At 35.8% G+C, this 20,473-nt stretch overlaps 7 protein-coding genes across 7 annotated transcripts; 3 read left to right on the top strand and 4 right to left on the bottom strand.

Annotated features, from left to right (window-relative positions):
- Positions 1-85: 85 nt before the first annotated feature.
- LOC108605160 (endoplasmic reticulum resident protein 44) lies at positions 86-3,013 on the top strand. The gene is made up of 7 exons (XM_017994742.1): positions 86-239; positions 433-514; positions 1,362-1,453; positions 1,760-2,153; positions 2,218-2,484; positions 2,556-2,754; positions 2,827-3,013. The coding sequence occupies exons 1-7, from the start codon at positions 189-191 to the stop codon at positions 2,966-2,968; spliced, it is 1,227 nt and encodes a 408-aa protein (XP_017850231.1). The 5' UTR covers positions 86-188; the 3' UTR covers positions 2,969-3,013.
- A 687-nt stretch (positions 3,014-3,700) lies between these two features.
- Positions 3,701-8,505, bottom strand: LOC108605161 (RNA-binding protein cabeza). Its single transcript, XM_017994743.2, has 7 exons — positions 8,394-8,505; positions 8,172-8,321; positions 8,014-8,092; positions 5,893-5,927; positions 4,962-5,125; positions 4,395-4,894; positions 3,701-4,334 (listed from the first exon to the last, which is right to left on the bottom strand). Exons 1-7 carry the CDS (start codon positions 8,398-8,400, stop codon positions 4,049-4,051), a joined length of 1,221 nt encoding a protein of 406 aa, XP_017850232.1. The 5' UTR covers positions 8,401-8,505; the 3' UTR covers positions 3,701-4,048.
- A 140-nt stretch (positions 8,506-8,645) lies between these two features.
- LOC108605190 (vesicle transport protein GOT1B) lies at positions 8,646-10,704 on the top strand. The gene is made up of 5 exons (XM_017994781.2): positions 8,646-8,777; positions 8,850-8,941; positions 9,008-9,186; positions 9,538-9,619; positions 10,595-10,704. Exons 1-5 carry the CDS (start codon positions 8,753-8,755, stop codon positions 10,637-10,639), a joined length of 423 nt encoding a protein of 140 aa, XP_017850270.1. The 5' UTR covers positions 8,646-8,752; the 3' UTR covers positions 10,640-10,704.
- On the bottom strand, positions 9,782-10,438 carry LOC108605191 (cytochrome b-c1 complex subunit 7). Its single transcript, XM_017994783.1, has 3 exons — positions 10,328-10,438; positions 10,148-10,195; positions 9,782-10,090 (listed from the first exon to the last, which is right to left on the bottom strand). The coding sequence occupies exons 1-3, from the start codon at positions 10,365-10,367 to the stop codon at positions 9,843-9,845; spliced, it is 336 nt and encodes a 111-aa protein (XP_017850272.1). The 5' UTR covers positions 10,368-10,438; the 3' UTR covers positions 9,782-9,842.
- Positions 10,705-11,208: 504 nt separating the features above from the next.
- Positions 11,209-16,275, bottom strand: LOC108605151 (ethanolamine kinase). The gene is made up of 5 exons (XM_017994725.1): positions 16,008-16,275; positions 14,638-15,019; positions 12,374-12,939; positions 11,855-12,304; positions 11,209-11,616 (listed from the first exon to the last, which is right to left on the bottom strand). Exons 2-5 carry the CDS (start codon positions 15,016-15,018, stop codon positions 11,535-11,537), a joined length of 1,479 nt encoding a protein of 492 aa, XP_017850214.1. The 5' UTR covers position 15,019; positions 16,008-16,275; the 3' UTR covers positions 11,209-11,534.
- Positions 16,276-16,712: 437 nt separating this feature from the next.
- LOC108605147 (transcription factor grauzone) lies at positions 16,713-18,970 on the top strand. The gene is made up of 5 exons (XM_017994721.1): positions 16,713-16,889; positions 16,946-17,393; positions 17,447-17,879; positions 17,941-18,153; positions 18,274-18,970. Exons 1-5 carry the CDS (start codon positions 16,767-16,769, stop codon positions 18,812-18,814), a joined length of 1,758 nt encoding a protein of 585 aa, XP_017850210.1. The 5' UTR covers positions 16,713-16,766; the 3' UTR covers positions 18,815-18,970.
- Positions 18,971-19,275: 305 nt separating this feature from the next.
- On the bottom strand, positions 19,276-20,466 carry LOC108605168 (dnaJ protein homolog 1). The gene has a single exon (XM_017994754.2). The coding sequence runs from the start codon at positions 20,339-20,341 to the stop codon at positions 19,367-19,369; it is 975 nt and encodes a 324-aa protein (XP_017850243.1). The 5' UTR covers positions 20,342-20,466; the 3' UTR covers positions 19,276-19,366.
- Positions 20,467-20,473: the final 7 nt, after the last annotated feature.

Genomic DNA, 20,473 nt, shown 5'->3' with positions numbered 1-20,473 from the left:
TCAGTTACTTTGACGTTGTGCAACACTATTGTTAATTATATATATATATATATGTATGTAGATGTCGTGACTGCGTTTTCATTCCAACAAATGTAAAAAGTGATTAAAATAAAATAATTTAGTTTGTCAAGTAGCATAAAAACACAAAACTGGCCTAGTCTGCCGCCCACAGCAACGACAACAACAGTATGACTGAAACAATAAAGCAAATGCTTGGCCCCTGCTTAGCTATTATTGCGGTAAGTTGACGTGTTCTCCACCCGCACCCGCGCTCAATCAGCGCCGACAATACTCACCGGCTGGGACGTGGAATTCTTCTAAAACGCACTACAAAATGTTAGCCAAAGACTATGCCACATAAATAGCCAAGCAGCTATTATTATTTTTTTGTTTTGTTTTGTTTTTTTTTATACATGTGTGTCTGCTTTTCAGGTTCTACATGTCCTTGTTCAACCAACAGACGCATCATCTGGTGCGCTGCCCATGACCAGTGAAAATATTGATATGACACTAGGTGAGTTCTAATATGATTGTTTTCTTAGCCCTAAACTCAGCTGGTTCACCTACTCACACACACAGAGACACGCATAGCATACACGCATACATAGAAACAAGTCAACTTGACGTGTCACACATTAAAAAATCACACTTGATAAATTTTACAGATTTTTTTTTCTGCCAACGTGGTATACGTTAAACAAACAAATTAGTGGGCCCCCACCAAAGCACAGTAAGTGCTCTCTACTCTAGTAAAATGCACCACCCAAAAAAATACAGTCAAAGCTCGAAATATTAACTGTTCAATTATCATATACGAGATGGAGCTGGTTAGCAGCGACTCATGTTTACAATGAGTACTATGGATACAATACATATACAGATTTTCACATTAATGAATGCTTACTGTAAAATTATAAAACGATTTCATAGTTCGTGAGCTTGCATACAATTCAGCGGGCCTGCTGTTCATAAGAGGGCCTTATAAAAATGTAGTGCTCCTACACTACATATATGACATACATATATTTTTCATAGAAATTGTCAATACATTTCAAGCGAAAGTTTTTTCTTAGTAGTTTTGGTCCAAAATTGTGCTTATAATTTGTTCTTGTTGCTTTATCTTATCAGCTACAAAGTTGGCATGTGCAAGAGTTACTACTAATACTTTTATATTTATATATACATATGTATGTGTAGTATGTGTAAATAAATGAATGTGTGTACCAGACGTACCAGAAAGAGGCTTGTTGGTATGATTTTGATTTTTTTGTAAATTCATACGATACAATTCTAAGTTCTGCAAGATTTTATTTCTAAAATTTGTAATTAATGTTTTTAATTCCCTTATTTATGCATTACAGCGTCTAACGAATTGGTTTTCCTTAATTTTTATGCGGAGTGGTGTCGGTTTAGTAATATTTTAGCGCCAATTTTTAACGAAGCGGCGGATAAGGTAAGCATGAAATTCAAAATTAACTTAAAACAAATATTGTTGCTCAAAACTAAAACAAAGAGATCCTATCAAGAACAAAATTTCCATTCAATTTAATAAAGAACCCAAAGTAAACAAAGAAAACAGCTGTGCAAAGCAGTAAAAAAACCGAAAATAAAAAATTATAATATTGATATGGAAAGTAGAGCAAGTCGAGCAAGTTTTTGTTCAAGCTTAGATACTATGACAATCTGTTTAAACAATTTATTATGATTATGAAGATTTCTTTGTGGTGTTAATTTGTCTAACTTTTTATGCAAATTTTAGATTAAAGCGGAATTTCCAGAAGCTGGAAAAGTAGTGCTAGGAAAAGTGGACTGTGATCGCGAAACAGCAATTGCCTCACGATTCCATATAAGCAAATATCCCACATTAAAAATTGTGCGCAATGGACAGCTTAGCAAGCGTGAATATAGGGGGCAACGCTCCGCTGATGCGTTCCTGGAGTTTGTCAAGAAACAGCTGGAGGATCCCATTAAGGAGTTCAAATCACTAAAGGATCTGGAGCAAATGGATTCCAAGAAGCGTATTATTTTGGGCTACTTCGATAGACGTGACCAACCCGAATACAATGTATTCCGCAAGGTTGCCACAAATCTTAAAGAGGATTGTCAATTCCACGTGGGCTTTGGTGACGCCTCACAGGCCATGCATCCACCAGGTTAGTGCGACAGCCATGATATATTGTTTGCACGCTTACTCAATACATTTCTGTAAAATTACAGGCACGCCTATTATTGTATTCAGACCAGATGTGGCTCTGTCCCATGACAATGATGAAACCTACACGGGTAGCTTGAGTAACTTCGATGAGCTCAAGATTTGGATACAGGAGAAATGCGTGCCGCTGGTTAGAGAAATAACATTCGAAAGTGCTGAGGAGCTGACAGAAGAGGGACTGCCGTTCCTAATTCTGTTCTATCGCCCCGATGATTTGAACTCTATTAAAGATTACAAAGCAATTATTGAACAGGAGCTATTGGATGAAAAACGTAATTATATACACATAAGTAGTTAATTCTTAAATTTTTACTAAGTTATTTCTCTTTTTTAAAACTTTCAGAGAACGTAAATTTCCTGACTGCAGATGGCAAACGATTTGCGCATCCTTTGCATCATTTGGGCAAATCGGAAGATGATCTACCCGTTATTGCTATTGATTCGTTCAAGCATATGTATCTGTTTCCTCATTTCAATGATATGTACAAACCTGGCAAGCTCAAGCAGTTCCTACAGGATCTCTACAGCGGGAAGTTGCACAGGTATGGAAGTCTCGGCAGTATTTGTTTATTGATTGTTTGATTAATGCCAAAATCTTTTTTTGCTTGCCACAGAGAGTTTCATTATGGGCCGGATCCCACAAGTAATGAGGTGCATGCGGATCCTTCTAAGGGCACTTCTCCGCCAGAGTCGAAATTTAAGGAGCTGGGCCCATCCAAACATCGCTACACCTTGCTAGAGAAAGATGAACTGTAATATTACAAATGTAAAAAAGTGAAATCAAAAAACAAAAGTAATTATTAAAAAAAAATCATAAAATCAAAACTCATGCTTCTCGTACTCATTGATTAAAAGTCATCAAATTCATTTTTAGACGGTGCTTTTATTATCCTCATTAATTTATATAAGTTAAATCGTGTAGCTTAATGCTAACCAGCCCATTCGAAACCCAGATTACAATGATTAAAAATTGCTTAGGCTTAGGGAGGTAGAATTTTATTGCTTTGTATACTATTCGAACATTTGTAAGTTGTTAGAATATGACCAGCCGTATAAGTGTTTTACAATATTTAAGGTGTAAATAACAAATTGTGTGTGTTGAAATTGTTATTTATAGATCGACTTTTGAGTCTATGCTAATTTCTGTTTGGCTTATTACTTTAAAGTCCTTTATGTAAAATTTAACAAATCGCTTCTTCATTCATTTTGTTTTTCGAGATTTCTCTGAAATCTGAGATCGCCGAGAGTTGTAGGTCACTAAACATTTTCTTATTGCGTTCTCTTTTGCTTGAAAATTTGCATAAAGTGGTGAAAGCTATGCCAAACTTTTTTTCAAATCGATTAACTATTTTTGAATATTTTAAGTAGCTGCGCTTAGTTCAAAGAGTACACGCACACAATTTGTAAACCTTTTGTTGTTTTTTTTTTTTTTTTATTATAAATGTGTTTTTATTACAGCATTAGTGTAATGTTTGTTTTCGTTTACTATTATAATTAATTTTTTGTTTTATTATAAAATTAGATTACACATATACGAGTAATATGCTAAAGTCAAAACGAGTGACAAATTGTTACAATCATTTGTTTTGGTGTACGGTGTGTGTTTTAGAAGGTGTGGGAGGGGCTTATGATCTGGTTGATGATGAGACATGACTTGAATGCATAATGATTTGCATTTTTATGATGATGTGGGGTATATAGTTGTTGGACTTCTGGAGGGGTGGGTGGAGGTGTGGTGTCTATATATAAAACAGTACAGTTAAAAGAGCGTACTTGCTATGATTTCCTTTTTCTTTTAATATTAATACGAAAAGATGAATGGCTGCGCCTCAATGTTTAGTATGGTCTTGAACGCATGCCACCATCATTACGCATTGCACCGCCACCGCCGCCGTTATCACGACGACCGCCACCACCACCACCACCTCCTCCGCCGCCGCCGCGACCACGACCGCCACCTCCGTTATCGCCATAACGGTTATAGCCGCCGCCGCCGCCACCACCATCACCACGATCTCTATTTTGATAGCCACCGCCGCGATTGCCACCGCCAAATCCTCCGCCGCCACCGCCACCTCCACCACCGCCAGAATTGCCGTCATCATCCTTGGGCGTCTTGCAGCTGCAAAACATAATTACAAAATTGTCTTAGAATGAAATCATTTAATAATTATTTACATACCGATTGCACTCATTGCGCCAAGCGAAGTTGGTATTGTTGCAACTACTGCACTTCCAATCGCCATCGCGTTGCTGTACGTTGCCACCGCCGCCGCCTCCTCCGCCGCCGCCGCCGCCGCCACCAAAGCGACCACCGCCGCGACCGCCACCGCCAGAGTTACGATCGTAATCGCCGCCTCCGCCACCTCCACTTCGATCAAATCGTCCGCCGCCGCCGCCACCTCCTCCACCGCCGCCACCAAAGCGTCCGCCACCGCCGCCGCCTCCGCCACCACCACGACCTCCGCGTCCTCCTCCGCCACTGCCCTTGTTCCAATTATTCTGACGCTGCGCCAGCGACACTTTGATGGTGTTGCCATTAAACTCATTGCCATCGAACCACTGTATGGCCGACTGTGCAGCATTGACATCATCATATGTAACAGTAGCTTCGCCCTTGGATGCGCCGGTCTCCTTATTCTTATACAGCCAAATCTTGGGCTTCATCGTGCGTTTGTCTTTCTGCATTTGGATTAAGATAGGTTTTAAAAGAATTCACTTGCAAAAGAGCAATGCAGCAATGACTTGCCTTGATAATGCCAATGGCACCGAAATGCGTTTCGATATCCTGCTCTGTGGTCGATGGATCCATGCCGGCCACAAATATAGTATCCTCCTGTGTAATCATATCATTGCTGCCACTGCCGCCGCCGCCTCCGCCACCGCCGCTGCTGCTGCTGCTACTGTATCCTCCTACAAAATAGAGCTATGCATTAGATTTTAAATTCGTACAAATTTCAGAAATTATATAAGATATATCAATATTTAGTTATTACTCAGGGACGTAAGCCACACATACACTCGCGCATACACACACATAAGCATGGCAACATGCACGTGTGTATATATGCCCCAAAAAATGATGAGAATAAATGGGGCAAAGGGTGCAGACGCTCGCTTAAATGCTACGTTTTACTTTTATTTATAATATAGTATATATGGTAGACACCTTTTGGGATATACGCATTTTGAAACCAGAATTTGTACTCAACACTTTCGACTCTTTTTTATAACCAACTCGTTTTTCTTTTCTGTTTTTGCTTTTTGTTGTAGTGTGGCGAAAATGTACTCTTTACTCTTTTTAAAAAACCAACTCTTAACTCTTATATGGTTAATAGAACCAACGTTTATAATTATGTTTGTGGACACACACACTAACTTTCTCTCTCTTTCTTTCGCATACATACACACACACACACACTGACACAACATAACCTCTATATAGTATATTAACCAATTACCAATTAATATGATATGTACACTCTTGGGGGACGTTTGCATTTTGAGGTGTGGTTGAAACTCTTGAAAAATGTTCTAACCAATTAGTTTTATATTCAACTGTTTGCTGCTATAGGCTTTTGTTTTACTTTCACTTTCTGTTTATTATTCTTTGTAGTAAATTAATGTCATACATTACTCGTTTTTTCATATTGCAAATTAGTTATTTGCATTATTTTTACCTTTGTTGTAGCTGTCCTTGTTGGCGCCTCCATTTCTAAAAGAGGATATTGGAATAACTTATTTAATGTTTTTAGATTTTGATGTTTATGGTCAATTGCTTTTGGTTTTTATTTGTTTGAGGGTAGAGATTTGGTTTTTCAGCTTTTTAGAATTTGAATTGTTTTTTTTTTTTTTTTTGTAATTTATGGTATATTGTGAAGTTTCCATTATTATCAATAATAGTAATAAGACTAGTATATAACAAATTGTGTATATATTCAACTTGTTTGCGTGGCCTACTATGGTCTACTATGCTTAACTAGGTATATATCTATATAATATTAAGCATTGCACAACTCTTTGCCACAGCACAATTTGATGCAATATCAATATCATCATTGAATCGATCTATCAAAATGCGCTGGGCAAGTGTAAACTGCTAAATTTAAACACAAAACAATTAACAAAACTAAACATATAAATAAATACAATACAAGTTACGATTATAAATAGAGAGAGACTACAAAATATCAAAATTACGTTGGCAATGCGTATAAACGAAAGAGACAGCAGATATAGATACGTATATGATTTAAGTGTGTGGGAAAGAGATAGCAAATAACTTCGAAAAACCGAAGATTTCATCGTAGACGGGCAATCATTATATCTAAACAATTTATTAAAAAAACAAAAATACAAATTAATAATCTATATATACACATATGTACATGGCATACGAATTATTTTATGTAATCCCGAATTATCAAATTATCTGGATAACCGAAACAGCTTGTGAAACTTGCGACCAAATTTAAATTAATTATTATTAAATTTATAATTAGGCAATGAAAATATTGAATATAAATTGAAAATATTATATAGTACAATTGTTAGAAATATTTTATTTACACTTAAATTTTTAAAATGTATCTTGGCGATTAAGAAATACTTTCTAGATTAACGAGGTGAACAAAAAATCTCAGTTTCGGGATTATACTCGGAACTCGAACTATCGTCTTATCTGATAAATCAATATTGTAACTTTAAACAAATAATTTTTATTTTTTTAAATTAAATTAAACTTATTATTGCCCGGCATACGTTTAGTATACGAAGAAACATGAACAAATTTGATTATGTGAATAGAAACTTCAGTTTTAAATAAAAAAAACTTCGAAGGAATTACTTACATACTCAGTGTAAGGCGAACATATTCAATGGCAAAGTGCTTAATTATTTACTTAAAATAGAATGTTCCGTTTTATAATCAATGGTAATTTTGGGTTTATTTATTCATCTTTATCTTGGTAGCGCTTAGAATAAGGGAGTTTTGCTTGTGAATTATTTTTATAAAGAGTTCAAGTTGTCGTTTTTTGTTTGTTTTCCGTGTGAATAATCGTGTGCAATTTTACTGTTTATAAAAATCATAAGTTTGTTTGTTTCTCTTTTCCCCTTTTGATTAATAAAAGCAATATTGCTGATGAATATAGTAGATGTATATGTAACCAAAACCCAGTTATGAATGGTTTATATACATTGCAAGCTCTTAAAAAAAAAAATTAACAGTTTAATTTGTTTTTTCATTCCATTTCAATTATAATTTCTTATATTTTTCCTCAAGGCTTAGGTGTTAATAAATTTTTAATGGGACGGGCGGACTCGTATGTATATATTTTTGAATATATTTATTATAATTAGTGAATTATCAAAATTGCTTAGTAATATATTTAAGCCACATCTCTTAACCATTTTACTTCGATATTGTTTTATTCAACTTTTTCCACTATTTGGCGTTCATTCTTTTTTATATTTATAGCTATTGTGATTCCTTGATTTAAATATAATATATTAATCAATTTGACTTTGAGCATTTTGTGTTTACAATCTGTTAAAGAATAAATTGAACACGCTTCCCTTTTTGTGCAACTTTTTTGTTGTCGCGTGCTCTTGTCTCTCATACATGTACATTGTTCTTGTTCTTGTTGTTGTTGTAGTTGTTGTTCTTGACGTGCTGGTTGGTTTTTCTTTATTTATCATATTTTTCACTTTGAATTGAATACTCGTTAAGCCACATTGAACACTTGTCATCCCCTTTTTCTTTGGTTTAATGATAAAGTAGTAGTATAATAATAATAACATACCCATAAGAATTGTTTCCTCTGTCGTTCCAGCCTCCACCGCCGCCTCCTCCTCCACCGCCACGATGACCGGAATCATAACCTTAAAGTGGAAAAAAAAATTGTTATTCTGTCTGTCGAAGCGATAAAAGAAAATTTTGAATTTTTGCAATTAAACTTACCACCGCCTGGTTTGTTATAGCTAGGAGGGGGCTCATTGTAGTTATTTGATTTATTTGGCATTTGTTGGTAGTTTGGCGGAGGTACTGCAAAATTATTGTACCCGGCACCACTGCCGCCGCCGCCGCCGCCAGCACCACCATAACCACCACCTAAAAATGCAAAAAACACACACAATTGAAGAATATTTTACTACTTCCACATGAATTTATAATCCGACTTACGATCCATTATTTTAAGACGCGTTGAAATTAATTAGTTTGAACAAAACAAAAAGTTTTATTAACTAGTATTTAAGCACTGCTCACACCTCAACTTTTCACAAGCGTCAAGAAAAAAAATTGGATTGCAAAAATGGCGTGCGTTGTTTTCTCAATGGATGAGAGTGTGTTTATAAAAGTGTTTGCGAGTTTGTCTGGCACTGGCACGTTTGTCAACACTGTCAAAACTAAGCAACTCTGTCATGATTGTTTATATTCGTTCTTTAACATGAAACATTTGGTGTTTACGTGGAATAAACTTATACAGAGTAGTATACTTTAAATGCACATTTAATACCAAAAACAAAGAAACACACAACAAAATGATTGAGATTACAGATCTTCAAAGTATGTGATAACAATATGCAATTGCATGCAAGCGCATTCATTACAATTAATTTCATTAAACATTTCTTACAGAAATTGGCATCGGCTTAGCTGGCTTTGGCATATCTTTCTTATTTCTTGGCATGCTGCTGCTCTTCGACAAAGGCTTACTTGCAATAGGAAATGTGCGTGCAACTGCATATATTGCAATGCGCATTATTTAACACTTTAATTAATATCTTCATTTACAGATATTATTCATATGTGGATTGGGCTGTGTAATTGGCGTTGAGCGAACTTTGCGCTTCTTCTTTCAACGTCATAAAATCAAAGGCACAACCGCCTTCTTTGGCGGCATTGTGATCGTGCTGTTGGGATTCCCCATAATTGGCATGATCATTGAATCCTATGGATTTTTTGCTTTATTCAGGTGAGTGAAGAGTACAAGTGAATGATGAAATTCCAAGATGCTTGCCAATGAGTGCCAATAAGTGTCTAGATATATTAAATGATGGTCCTAATGGATCTGAAAACATTATTATGACATTAACAGTAACTACTGTTATGCTTTTAGCAAGCATCAATTAATCAAAATGACCGAATAAACTCATTAAATTATTCGGGAACAGCATTGGTCACTATGCAGTCGTTCACAGTAAAAGTCCTCAAAAGAAAACAAGTCTTATAAAAATAATAAAGAGACTGACACCATGACCAAGTGACTAATATAATTCACAAGTAAACGTTGTTATTGTCATATTTTTACTTATTTTCTTTGCAGCGGCTTTTTCCCTGTTGCCATCAATTTCCTCGGCCGTATTCCGGTTTTAGGATCACTTTTCAATTTACCCATAATGCAAAAGGTAAGGCAAAGCAACGAATAGAAATTAGTACGCGGTCTCATGCATGTCTCTCACCTAATATGAATTCGAATCTCTTTCGCTACTAATAAATTCGCACATTTTAATAATTATTTTTTTGTTTGTAAATTGCCCAACGCAATTTTATTTAATTTCTCTATGCTATTTGTGTATTTTCAAACAATTTACAAGTCCGGACTGTGTGAGCGAGAGGAACAGAGTTAATTTAATGATTTTTGTTCCAATCCTCACGCTCCTCGCGCTCCTTAATCACCTCGTTCAGATAGGGTTCTAAGTATTTGACATCATCCTCATACTTTGTCCACTGCTCCTTGGGCAATATTGTCTTGGTCATGGACAAGTGTAGAGCACGCATAACGCGATAATTGCGCTCATCATACAATTTGCGTGGCAAACGGCGAATTGCTTCCTTGACATCTGCGTTCTCATCCAGACAGTCGTCGCGGTGCAGACCTTTAAATGGCAAAGTTGCAGTAAATAAATTTATATAAATGCCTGTTATCCACTTACCATATTGGTTAAATCCAGACATATTGTAGGCCCATTTGCCGAGATTGGCTGCAAATGGAAAATAATATAAAAGTTAATTTTTGTTACACATTTACGTAATCAACTTTGTCGTGCAGTTTCTTGAGTTACGTTATTTTTGTTTTAGATTACATTGCATGCATGCTTAAAAGAAATACTTACAGAATACCATTGGTCCTTTCCTAGCAATATAGCTCGCCATGTTTAATAATTAAACAAATTTTGTAGAAGTTTTTCCTCGCTCGCGTTTATTTTATTTTAGGTATGACAGCTGACAGGGCTTGGAGATGACAAGTGCTCACCCAGCTATATCGATACGACAAGTATCGTGCTATGGTGTTGTTTGTTATCGCCTACTAGCACAACCAACAAAAATGTCAGCTACAATATGCTTACTAATGTTTTTGTTTCTTCTAACTTGAATTACAGATTGTTCAAAAACTTGGCGGCGACGGCAATCGAACAACGGTATAATTGTTATAGACATTTAAATTATACGGGAATATTTTTGTATAAATTAATAAAATTTTTTGTTGTGTAAACCAGTTTGTAAAACAAATTTAAAAATCTTTAAAAAACTACCAAAAACTTGTATTAAACATATGGAGTATCTTACGTCTTTGATTTGTATATTAAGCAAGCAATACAACAGTAAATGATTTTCTAGTTACTGAAGCCACTATAACAGCTCCTATGATTTAATACAGATGTACACGATAGGCGGGGTTAAGTTCTAGTTTTAAGGGACATGCGCTCTACTAATCTGATTTAAAAAGACACGTAGACTAATTTGAGAAAGGATTTGATTCCAATTGGAGACCACTTGTTACTTTTCAGTTGATTGTTCAAAGTCTCATTGCTCTGGGGAGGTTTTAAATTTGATCTGCTAAGGCAAACACACCACACACACACATATATACTTATGTGGTTATTTATGGATTTAGGAATTTCCTATTTATATGTGCATATGCCCGATGCAGATAGATCAAATTCACATGTTGACAGTTAATACGTTGAATATGAAAACTAAATATTTACGTTTATTTATTTATGACTACCAAATATCAATGTACAAATTAAAGAAATTCATAATATGTATATACATACATGTATATGCATACACTAGGGCTGATATGAATGCACGGCACTAAATTTGAGGAGTTACTCATTTTTGTGAACACATGTTATTTATATATATATGTACATATACTATTGTATATATTAAGTGTATATATAGTATATAGATTGTACAAACATATATCAATGCCAGCCATAGTTTATAATATATATGTATATATGTATATAAGTACATCACTGGGGCACATAAGTCTCCATATTTGGAATTGCTCTGGAGTCTGGCTTAGACCAATCATTTATTGTTCTTCGTTGCACTCAATGATAAAAATTCATCCTTGCGTGCCAAGTATTCATTGTAACGAAGAAATGCATAGCTACAAAGAGAGAGAGAGAGAGAGAGAGAGAGAGATTACATAATCTTCAAGAGCTAAAAAAAGGAATCGTAGTGTTTACATGGTTAATCCTTAAGCTCAATGTAATTCGGATGAAATTCTTTGCCTTTCATCTGTTTGAACTAGTTGTAAATATAAATGGAAAATAAATTACTTGAACCGAACACTACGACTCCTTTTAATAAACATTATATACACTACATAGTATGTATATACTCACCCAACATAGTCAAAGTCAATAGTGGAATGCTCGGCTTGGAGTAGCGACCATACCGTCCAAAAAATGTGTGCGGCCAATGCGAATTGATTCACCTGGACATAGAGCAGCTCTACCTCATCATTTTGAATGTTGGTACGCTGTAGATAATGTTCAAGGTAAGCACGCAACCATTTAAGTTGAAATTCCCGTTTTGGATAACGCGTGTAGTCGACCTCATCGACTCCACACATTTCCGCAAAATGATTACCAATATCAAAGGCTTGAAAATTATAATCGGCGTATTCGTAATCAATAAAATTAACAGTATTCATGCTTTTAGTGTAAATCACATTCCCCAATAGTAGATCGTTGTGAGAGAATACGATTGGACTCTCTAAAGCCTCCAAATATTTGTACAAATTGTTAAACTCCTCGCGTAGTCTCCCAATAGGTAAAAATGTATCTTTCACTCTACAATGAAGACGAATATGAGATTAATCAATCAATTCAGTTGTAGTATGTATGTATGTATGTATGTACCTTTTGTGTTTTTCAGCATCACTAAATCGTTCAGGTACTAAATCAAGAAAGCTTTGAGTTTTCTTCCAAATCATTGGCATGGGTTTAGCATCTAAAGGACATTTCTTTTTAACCACACGATGCATTTCGGCCATGCGACGTGCAACCAGAGGCCATATATCTGGACAGAGTACGCTTTCCATATTTAATGTATTCCCAGGTACGTATTCATAGACAAGACCATTCTTAAAGGTTGCATATAGCGATGGCGCCAGGCCATATGTATGCAGTAATAGAAAATTTTGCGTTTCAGCCTTACGATCGATCAGTAAGTCCGTCTTATTGCCATAGACACGTACAAGTACTACGTTATCGGAGTATTGTATTGGTGCATAACGATCCGTTTCCGTTTTCTCATCATTCTCATCCTGTAATATGACAACGGGATCTTCATCTGCCGATTGTACGGGCAATATACATTGCGCATTATTGATCGACAGATACGAATCGCCATTATCATTGTTGCTTAACTTGGAACTATTGTGAAAACAGCCAACAAGCTTATTTGTTATGCCATCTGTGAATTTCTGGAAAATAAAAACAAAGCGGTAAAATTAAATCAATATTTAATATGCCATATATAAGTTTATTGTATATATGTATGTTATATTTATTAAAATTTAACAGTACTTTTATCTCTGATTATCAAAAATTGTCTAAGGTATTGTAAAAACAACTTAATCTCAAAGTCCCAAAAATAAAAACAAGTTCTAACGAAAACCAAACAGATTATCAATAAAATTAGTTTGTTTTTGTTTTTGACTAAAAATTGCATATTTTGTATATTTGCACTATCTTTTGACTTAAGTATTCTAAATAGACAAATACACATATACTGTATTGTATACGATTGTAATTAAGCTTGATAAACTTTTTGACATTAGCGCTAAAAAACAAGCAAAGCCTTCTATATTCTCACCCCCCCTCAAATGAGCTCATTAAACCAATCTTAAGTGCTCATGTCTACACACACACACATTAATACATATACATATGTATGTATGTGTTGCTACCATGTGCTCGCATAATAAGTAGTTTTTTTTGATAAGTTTATAATCAACAAAAATGCTGAATATTTTTTATATTTTTATTATTATGTTTATAAGACAAGTGTGCGCCTTATCAATTTTTTACATCAGGAACAAACAACACTATACTTTAGACTTATATAAACTATAGACATGAGGCACAAATATGTACAGACATTTTAACTTGTTGCAGCTAATTGGCATACAAATAGTTACAAACATCTGCGTTTTAGCACCTTTTTATCATATTTAAATATGCTCTCGAAAAAGTTGTTTGACTTAATTGGGTATATTGAACATGCTTTCATTTGAAAATTGTAGCTCACAAAAAATAATCGAACTTTAGTAGCTCATAAAAGAATATATAGCTGTTGGATCCTGTGGGTTTTTTAGAACACATTTTATAGGGTATATTTGCGTCGCTTAACCTTCAACTATGCGCAATAGACAAAACAATATTATATCTAAAAACTGGTTTTTCTCCTTTATTCGCTTTAATTCCAAAAACAAACTTCCTAACCCTAACGCCAAGGCAAAAGTTGATTTATTTGTTTATCTATATATATATATATCGCATGTTGCATGTTCAGCAATAATTTAGTAATTGCTATTATAATTTTCAAGGTATATGCGAATAATCAAAGTTTAAGCACTGAGTAATTGATAGGGGAAAAGAGCGAGGCGTAATGCAGCGACGCTGCATATATCATTAACATTCCAATAAGCTCCATGACTAAAGTATATATATTATATGTATATAACGAGTATATAGGAATATATCTAATAAACAGCGGAAAAAAAACAAACAAAAAATAAGTTAATGAGGCAAATACAGCAAACCGGGTAAAGAAGTTGAAATGCTCTAATATAAAAATATTAACAAATTCTTAGCAAAACGTTACAAATTGTTCAAGTAAGTAGTTTGAGACTTCATTATATATTCGCCTGTATAATTAGTTGTTGTTGAGTCAAGATAAAGCTAGTAAATATCATGTTTTGCATATTGTTTTTTTTTTCTTTCAGTTTTGTTTTGTTTTTTTTTTTTAGTTCTAGTTACGTGCTATGCATTTAAAATAAATAAAAAACAACGTATGTATGTAGTTGTGCACGTGTAAAGTGTAAATAATTTCTATTAAGTCGCAAAAACTTAGGGAGGAGGAGGCAGAAATAATAATTTGCTAATAATTTGTAATTTACCTTAAAATCAACATGAGTGAGGTCCCAATTTGGTCGGATTACTTGCAATATATCCTTAGCACCTTGAATTACATTGGCTTCTTCTACAAATATGGGTACGAAGGGTACATTTGAATGCTCTTTGGTCGTTTTAATGTTGTTATCCTCTGGCTTTGGTCGTTTATCAGCAGACAAATTCGAGTTTGAATTTGATAATGCAAATGCATTCAAATTATTTTGGCTCGTTTGTTGCTGTTGATTCTGTTGTTGTTGTTGTTGCTGTTGCTTAACCGCCGCTGATGTTGGATGCACTAAAGATAAAGAATCTTTCATCACTTTAGGGTTGCCGCCACTTGTTGAAATCTGTCCTGTGTAACTGTTGCTCTTGGTTTCTGTGCCCATTCTATTATAGTATTAACAATGTGAAATACGAAATAGTGTCAGGTCGGGTCAACACATACACATACATACATATATATAATATATACACACACATATGCATGCATACATTGAAATGAGTCATGAAAGTATTAAGAAAAAAAAGTAAATTTTTAAATTTCGGCAAAAGTTTTCAAACTAGATATCGATAACTAGATAAGCGATAAGATTTTGAAATTTCAGGCACAGGTGCATTTGCATGCATTATATACATACATATGTATGTAGTAGCTTGAATAAATTATGTATGTATAGGATATGTGTATGAGTACTTTTAGGATGATAGTGACAGTGTGTGCCCAAAAGAGTAGATAAGAGGACAGGCCTTTTCGACATGCGACCTAGATAAGATAAGCAGGTACACCTACATACAAATGCGACACACTGCATTATTGAAATGGAAATTTTTATACAAAAATAAGCACTAAAAAATATGTAAAAAGTATCTAGATACAATTAAACACAGATATTGCGAGCTTATTTACTCATTAGCACTGAACAGTTGTTGCTGTTGTTGTTTTTAAAAACGGAAGCACAGCACAAAACAAAAATATAATAGAAAAAAAGAATATAAACTTTAATGTGTGTACGCAATGTCTATGCCATATGTAAATATGCATATACATATGTATATACATATGTATGTACATTCCAACAGTGCCTGTATGCATGTCCACAATTATGTGCGTACTTTTTTCCTTCTTTGACTTAATTTTTTTATAACTAGAAACTTGTTTTATTTTCTATTTAATAGCACAACTTAAGCACGAGTTCTTTATTTTTTGTAATTCTTGGGTGTAATTTTATTTCATAAAAGCTAAAAAAAAAAAAATACAACAGCCGAACTATGTGTGGCAAAATGTTAAAAAGAAAACCGAAAAAAATTAACAAATTAAATAAAATGTGCACGAATATGTCAAGCGTCAAGTTTGGTATTTAGCTAGACATGTTACCTTCGGGTATTGATTGTTTTTTAAAAGGAAACACAAAAAGCCGCGAAAAGCACACAACTAAATTATTGATTTTAGTCTGATGTGTTGATTGGTTTTTTTTTATTTTATTGGAATGACAGGCAGGGGAATGAAAAGCGAAACGTTGCAAATCGTTGTTGTCGTTGAACAGCAGATGCGTTAGTATAATCGTTTTCGCTAAACGCTTTATTCAATTTTATTGAGTTCTTTAGCTCTTTCTTTAGCACAACTTCCTCCGGACAAATTACAAATAACAATAACAAAAAAAACTTAAGAGATGTGTAAGAGAGCGGAAGATTGTTGATAATATATCGATATATCGATAAGAAGTATCATTGAGCGAGAGCAGCTGTGGAGGCTGGTCTCATATGCAATGGGTTAATATTGAATATTGAATATTGAATATTGCACAGTTGCCGCCGGCTCAATTGAATTACTTATTCAAATGAACTTATGACTTGGAAGTAATTGGCTTATTTAAAGTCCATAAGCAACACAGAATATTAAAATAATAGCTATTGGAATATTTCATAATGAGGTTAACGCGATTGCTGATTCTTTGCCAACACAGCTTAATGACTGTAGTGGTTCATATATGTAACTAAATCGTTCAACTGAGCTGTTTAACGTATCAATACAAATACATATCTTCGGTGTCATCACTAATTTAAACCAAACAATTGATAATATATATATAGAAAAAACTGCTGTTACTTAAATTTATGTTGGATTCGCAGCAACATGATCTGTCGCTTGTGTTTAAGAAGCATAAACGCAAACAATGCCGTATATTTGTTCGAAACCAACGACACACTCGCCGAAACTTCGCTGCTCAAAATGATAGCAAAGTTTTTACAACTCGAAGCAAGTACCTGATGTTCAATTGATGAAAGATTAAGTTAATTGTATGCGTATTACAGATAATGCCCGATGACAATATATCAACGAGTGTGTGTCATGAGTGCTGTGAGCATTTGGAGGACTTTAATAACTTTTGGCAGCTTGTAGAACAAAAACAAGGCACGCTCAAAAAAGAGTTCCTCAATGTAGATGTCGATTGTGTGGCACTCAAATGGACGGGCGGCATAGATGTGGATGTGAACATAGATGAGCTGCCGCTGGTAGCCGACGATGAGATGGATGAGAAGCCATTAGATATACACAATCTTAGTTTGTTAAGCAGCGTTTTGGATGTGAATGTGGACAGCGTTGAGGTAACACAACTAACAGCGCCGCCCCAGCAGCTGAGAAATGAGGACTTTAAGCCACAGCACGAGGCAGCTGACTCCAGCGCAGATGAAAAACCGCAAATACATGAAGACTTTGGAACAACAGATGAAGACGAAGATGATGATGATGATGATGATGGTAAGTTAAAAAGGCTGGTAAGAGAAAACACATTGCAATAATTATCCCAACAGATGAGATGCCGCTGGTGAAATTGCAGAATAAGTTAAAGCCTGCCAAGCGCAAGCCGCGACGCAAGCAACGCACTTTAACGCTCAAGGAAGAGTTAAACGAACTGCTTGACGATGCAGGCGGCGGCAGCACCAAAGTACGTCGCAAGCCAAGTGAGCAAACTGGAGAACAAATGCTGGAGCAAACACTGGGTGGCAGACCCAAAGGCTGTTCACGTGCGCAGCTAACCAAACGCTATGAAGAAGCTATTGCCAGCTATATGAATGCCGACTGTGATTTATGCGAGTTTAGCACAAAATATCTATCCGAGCTAAAAACACACTTTCTGGAGGTGCACAAACAGGATGCGTATGTTAAGTGCTGCAATAAAGTGTTCAACCGTGCCTCAAAACTTATGGATCATATTCGCAAGCATCTCAATCCACAGCTTTTTACGTAGGTTGCCTTGACATGTTGTGCTTTTGTTTATTATAAGCTTTTAATGTTTTTCAAACAGCTGCACCATTTGCAACAAGTCCCTTAATTCCAAGGACTATCTGGCTACGCATATTGAGACTGTGCATAATAAAATTGGACAGCTTGGCAAGGTGCTCAAGCATCCCTGTCACAAATGCGAGCGCACCTTTAGCAGTGAGCGTCGCTTGGGCAATCATATGCTTAAGCATGATAAGGATCAGCTGGATCATAGCTGTCAGTTCTGCGACAAACGGTGGGTATACGTTATATTCTAATATTTAAGAATTTAACACTTGGTATAGAACAAGTCAAGTTTTCTAAAAACTTTTATTAAACCATTTGCCATCTTGCTCTAATGCATGTACTTTTCTAGCTTTGCAAATGTACATCGTCTACGCCGTCATATACAATCCATACACGAAGATCTGCATCCGCATGTCTGTGACATTTGCGGCAAAAAGTTTAAATTTAAACCTTCTTTTGAACGACACTTGCTGGAGCATCAGGGCGTTGTGGCACCAGCCATGGAATGTCCCATCTGTGGTGTTTGGCTAAAGAACGAGCATAGTCTGAGATTGCATCGATTTACACATGATAGCAAGGACACCGATTGTCCTCACTGTGCAAAGAAATGCAGCTCACGTACAGCGCTGCGCGCTCATATCAAATATGCCCATAAATTGACAACCAATCTGCAGTGCACATATTGTGAGAAAAGCTTTAAGCAGCAACGCAATCTGGATGAGCATATGGCCATACACACGGGCCTCCAGCTATATAATTGCCCGCATTGTCCCAAGGAGTGTCGTTCCCGGTCCAATATGTATGTTCATATCAAGCAGCGACATGCAAATGAATGGCTTCAAGCCAAGATGGCACGTTCCCATAATCCGCAGTTAAAGCCTTTAAGCTAAGAGACTATATTTAAGTTTTAAACTTACGAATGCTGTACATTAAACATTTTTATTATTACTAGGTTGACTATATGAGAATAGGCTGAGGGGTAATCAGCCGCCGCAAGAAAATGAAATTTTTTTAACATAAAACAGTAAAAAAAAAACCGTAGCCATTCAGCATTTCATGTATTTTGTCGTTGTTGTTTTTACGTAAGAAAAAATTACATTCATAAAAAATATTCCCGGAGTTTTATTTTAAATACCTAAGGTTATAATTGAAGTGCAACATTTACAACATATACACAAAACTATTTAAGAGCTTGAAAACATGTTTATAAAAAAAAAAAACTCATGTCTAAACAATTCCGCAAAAAAGCAATTTATAAATAAGTGAAATGAAATTGCTAGTCAGAATTAAAGTAGAGAAAAGCTTTACTATTCGTAAGAATGCAGAAGAGAATGTATTTGAATGTTCCGAAGTTGCTTTCTTTTATTGATTTGTAGTCCATGTTTTATATATATTTATTTACAACACATGACAAAGAATTTACTTAAGCATAAGCACCATATTTACGCATTGGGCAGCAGGTCGTTGAGCGGCTTTACCAGACGCTGGGCAATAGTTTTCGGAAAACTAATTTCAAAGCTAAGACAGAGAGCGCCGCGATGTGTAGGATTCTTCGGAAAGGGCAGACCGCGTTCATTGAAACGCTTAATTGAGTGTGGATTGAGCACTTCGCCGTTGGAGCAGTAGCTAAGGGTGGCGCCTTCTAGCGTTGGAACCTGCACACTTACACCGCAAAGCGCCTGTTTGAGCGTAATGCGTGCAGTATAGTGAATGTCGCTGCCCTCGCGACGAAATAAAGCGTGGGGCTTGTCACGTATGATGAAGACTACGTCTGCGGCTATGCGATTGGGTCGCTCGTCACCTTCCTTGGTGAAAGTAATCTTGGTGCCAGCTTTCCAGCCGGGCTTTATTTCAATATTTAGCAGTTTAATCTCTTTACGTTGCTGCCCATTGATCTGGCGTATGCGTGAGACTTGCATCTTCTTATGACAGCCTGTGTTGATGTCCTCCAGCGTTACATACAGCTCATGCTCAATGGGTGGATCCTGTACGGCGCGTGTATGAAAGCCCATGCTGGCAAATAAGCCACGGGGCGCGCCATCATCGGACATAAAGATTTCCTCAATGTCGTTACCAAAGAACATGCTGAAGGGGTCGCTGGAGCCAAAGAATTGAGCAAAGGTGGCGCGTGGATCCCCATGAAATTGATAAGCAAAACCACCAGACTCGCTGGCATCGCTGTGCCCGGGTATGCCATGCTTTAGGCCATCCTCTCCATACTGATCAAATATATCACGTTTCTTTTTGTCTGATAGCACTTCATAGGCCTCGGCGACCTCTTTAAAACGCTCTTCGGCTTTGGCGCTTTTGTTTTTGTCCGGATGATATTTGAGAGCCAATTTGCGATAGGCCTTTTTGATTTCATCATCATTGGCTGTGCGGCTAATGCCCAGCGTTTTATAGAAATCCTTACCCATGTGTTCAAAAATTGTTTTTGACGTTTTGCCAAGATCCTAACGGCGTTTTCCTTCTGTTTTATTTTCTGACAAATTTGAAATTGACATATTTATTGTGGTGGCGTTGCCAGCGTGTTGAATTTAGTTGTTAGA

Source organism: Drosophila busckii, chromosome X (assembly GCF_011750605.1).
Source record: "Drosophila busckii strain San Diego stock center, stock number 13000-0081.31 chromosome X, ASM1175060v1, whole genome shotgun sequence".
NCBI lineage: Eukaryota > Metazoa > Arthropoda > Insecta > Diptera > Drosophilidae > Drosophila > Drosophila busckii.
Note: the sequence above shows the minus strand (reverse complement) of the source record. Positions and strands in the feature narration are given on the sequence as shown.

Coding starts and splice junctions, on each gene's coding strand:
- LOC108605147 (XM_017994721.1), top strand. CDS start 16,767: ATGATCTGTCGCTTGTGTTTAAGAAGCATAAACGCAAACAATGCCGTA. Junction 17,394..17,446: donor TGATGATGATGATGATGATG/GTAAGTTAAAAA, acceptor TTATCCCAACAG/ATGAGATGCCGCTGGTGAAA. Junction 18,154..18,273: donor TGTCAGTTCTGCGACAAACG/GTGGGTATACGT, acceptor GTACTTTTCTAG/CTTTGCAAATGTACATCGTC.
- LOC108605161 (XM_017994743.2), bottom strand. Junction 8,093..8,171: donor CTATAACAAACCAGGCGGTG/GTAAGTTTAATT, acceptor TTCCACTTTAAG/GTTATGATTCCGGTCATCGT. Junction 5,928..8,013: donor AGAGGAAACAATTCTTATGG/GTATGTTATTAT, acceptor ATCCTCTTTTAG/AAATGGAGGCGCCAACAAGG.
- LOC108605190 (XM_017994781.2), top strand. CDS start 8,753: ATGATTGAGATTACAGATCTTCAAA. Junction 8,778..8,849: donor TGAGATTACAGATCTTCAAA/GTATGTGATAAC, acceptor CATTTCTTACAG/AAATTGGCATCGGCTTAGCT. Junction 9,187..9,537: donor GGATTTTTTGCTTTATTCAG/GTGAGTGAAGAG, acceptor TTTTCTTTGCAG/CGGCTTTTTCCCTGTTGCCA.
- LOC108605160 (XM_017994742.1), top strand. CDS start 189: ATGACTGAAACAATAAAGCAAATGCTTGGCCCCTGCTTAGCTATTATT. Junction 1,454..1,759: donor TTAACGAAGCGGCGGATAAG/GTAAGCATGAAA, acceptor TGCAAATTTTAG/ATTAAAGCGGAATTTCCAGA. Junction 2,755..2,826: donor TACAGCGGGAAGTTGCACAG/GTATGGAAGTCT, acceptor TGCTTGCCACAG/AGAGTTTCATTATGGGCCGG.
- LOC108605168 (XM_017994754.2), bottom strand. CDS start 20,341: ATGGGTAAGGATTTCTATAAAACGCTGGGCATTAGCCGCACAGCCAAT.
- LOC108605191 (XM_017994783.1), bottom strand. CDS start 10,367: ATGGCGAGCTATATTGCTAGGAAAGGACCAATGGTATTCT. Junction 10,196..10,327: donor GAAAGGACCAATGGTATTCT/GTAAGTATTTCT, acceptor TTCCATTTGCAG/CCAATCTCGGCAAATGGGCC. Junction 10,091..10,147: donor GTCTGGATTTAACCAATATG/GTAAGTGGATAA, acceptor TGCCATTTAAAG/GTCTGCACCGCGACGACTGT.
- LOC108605151 (XM_017994725.1), bottom strand. CDS start 15,018: ATGGGCACAGAAACCAAGAGCAACAGTTACACAGGACAGATTTCAACA. Junction 12,940..14,637: donor TCACTCATGTTGATTTTAAG/GTAAATTACAAA, acceptor TTTATTTTCCAG/AAATTCACAGATGGCATAAC. Junction 11,617..11,854: donor ATTGACTTTGACTATGTTGG/GTGAGTATATAC, acceptor CTCTCTTTGTAG/CTATGCATTTCTTCGTTACA.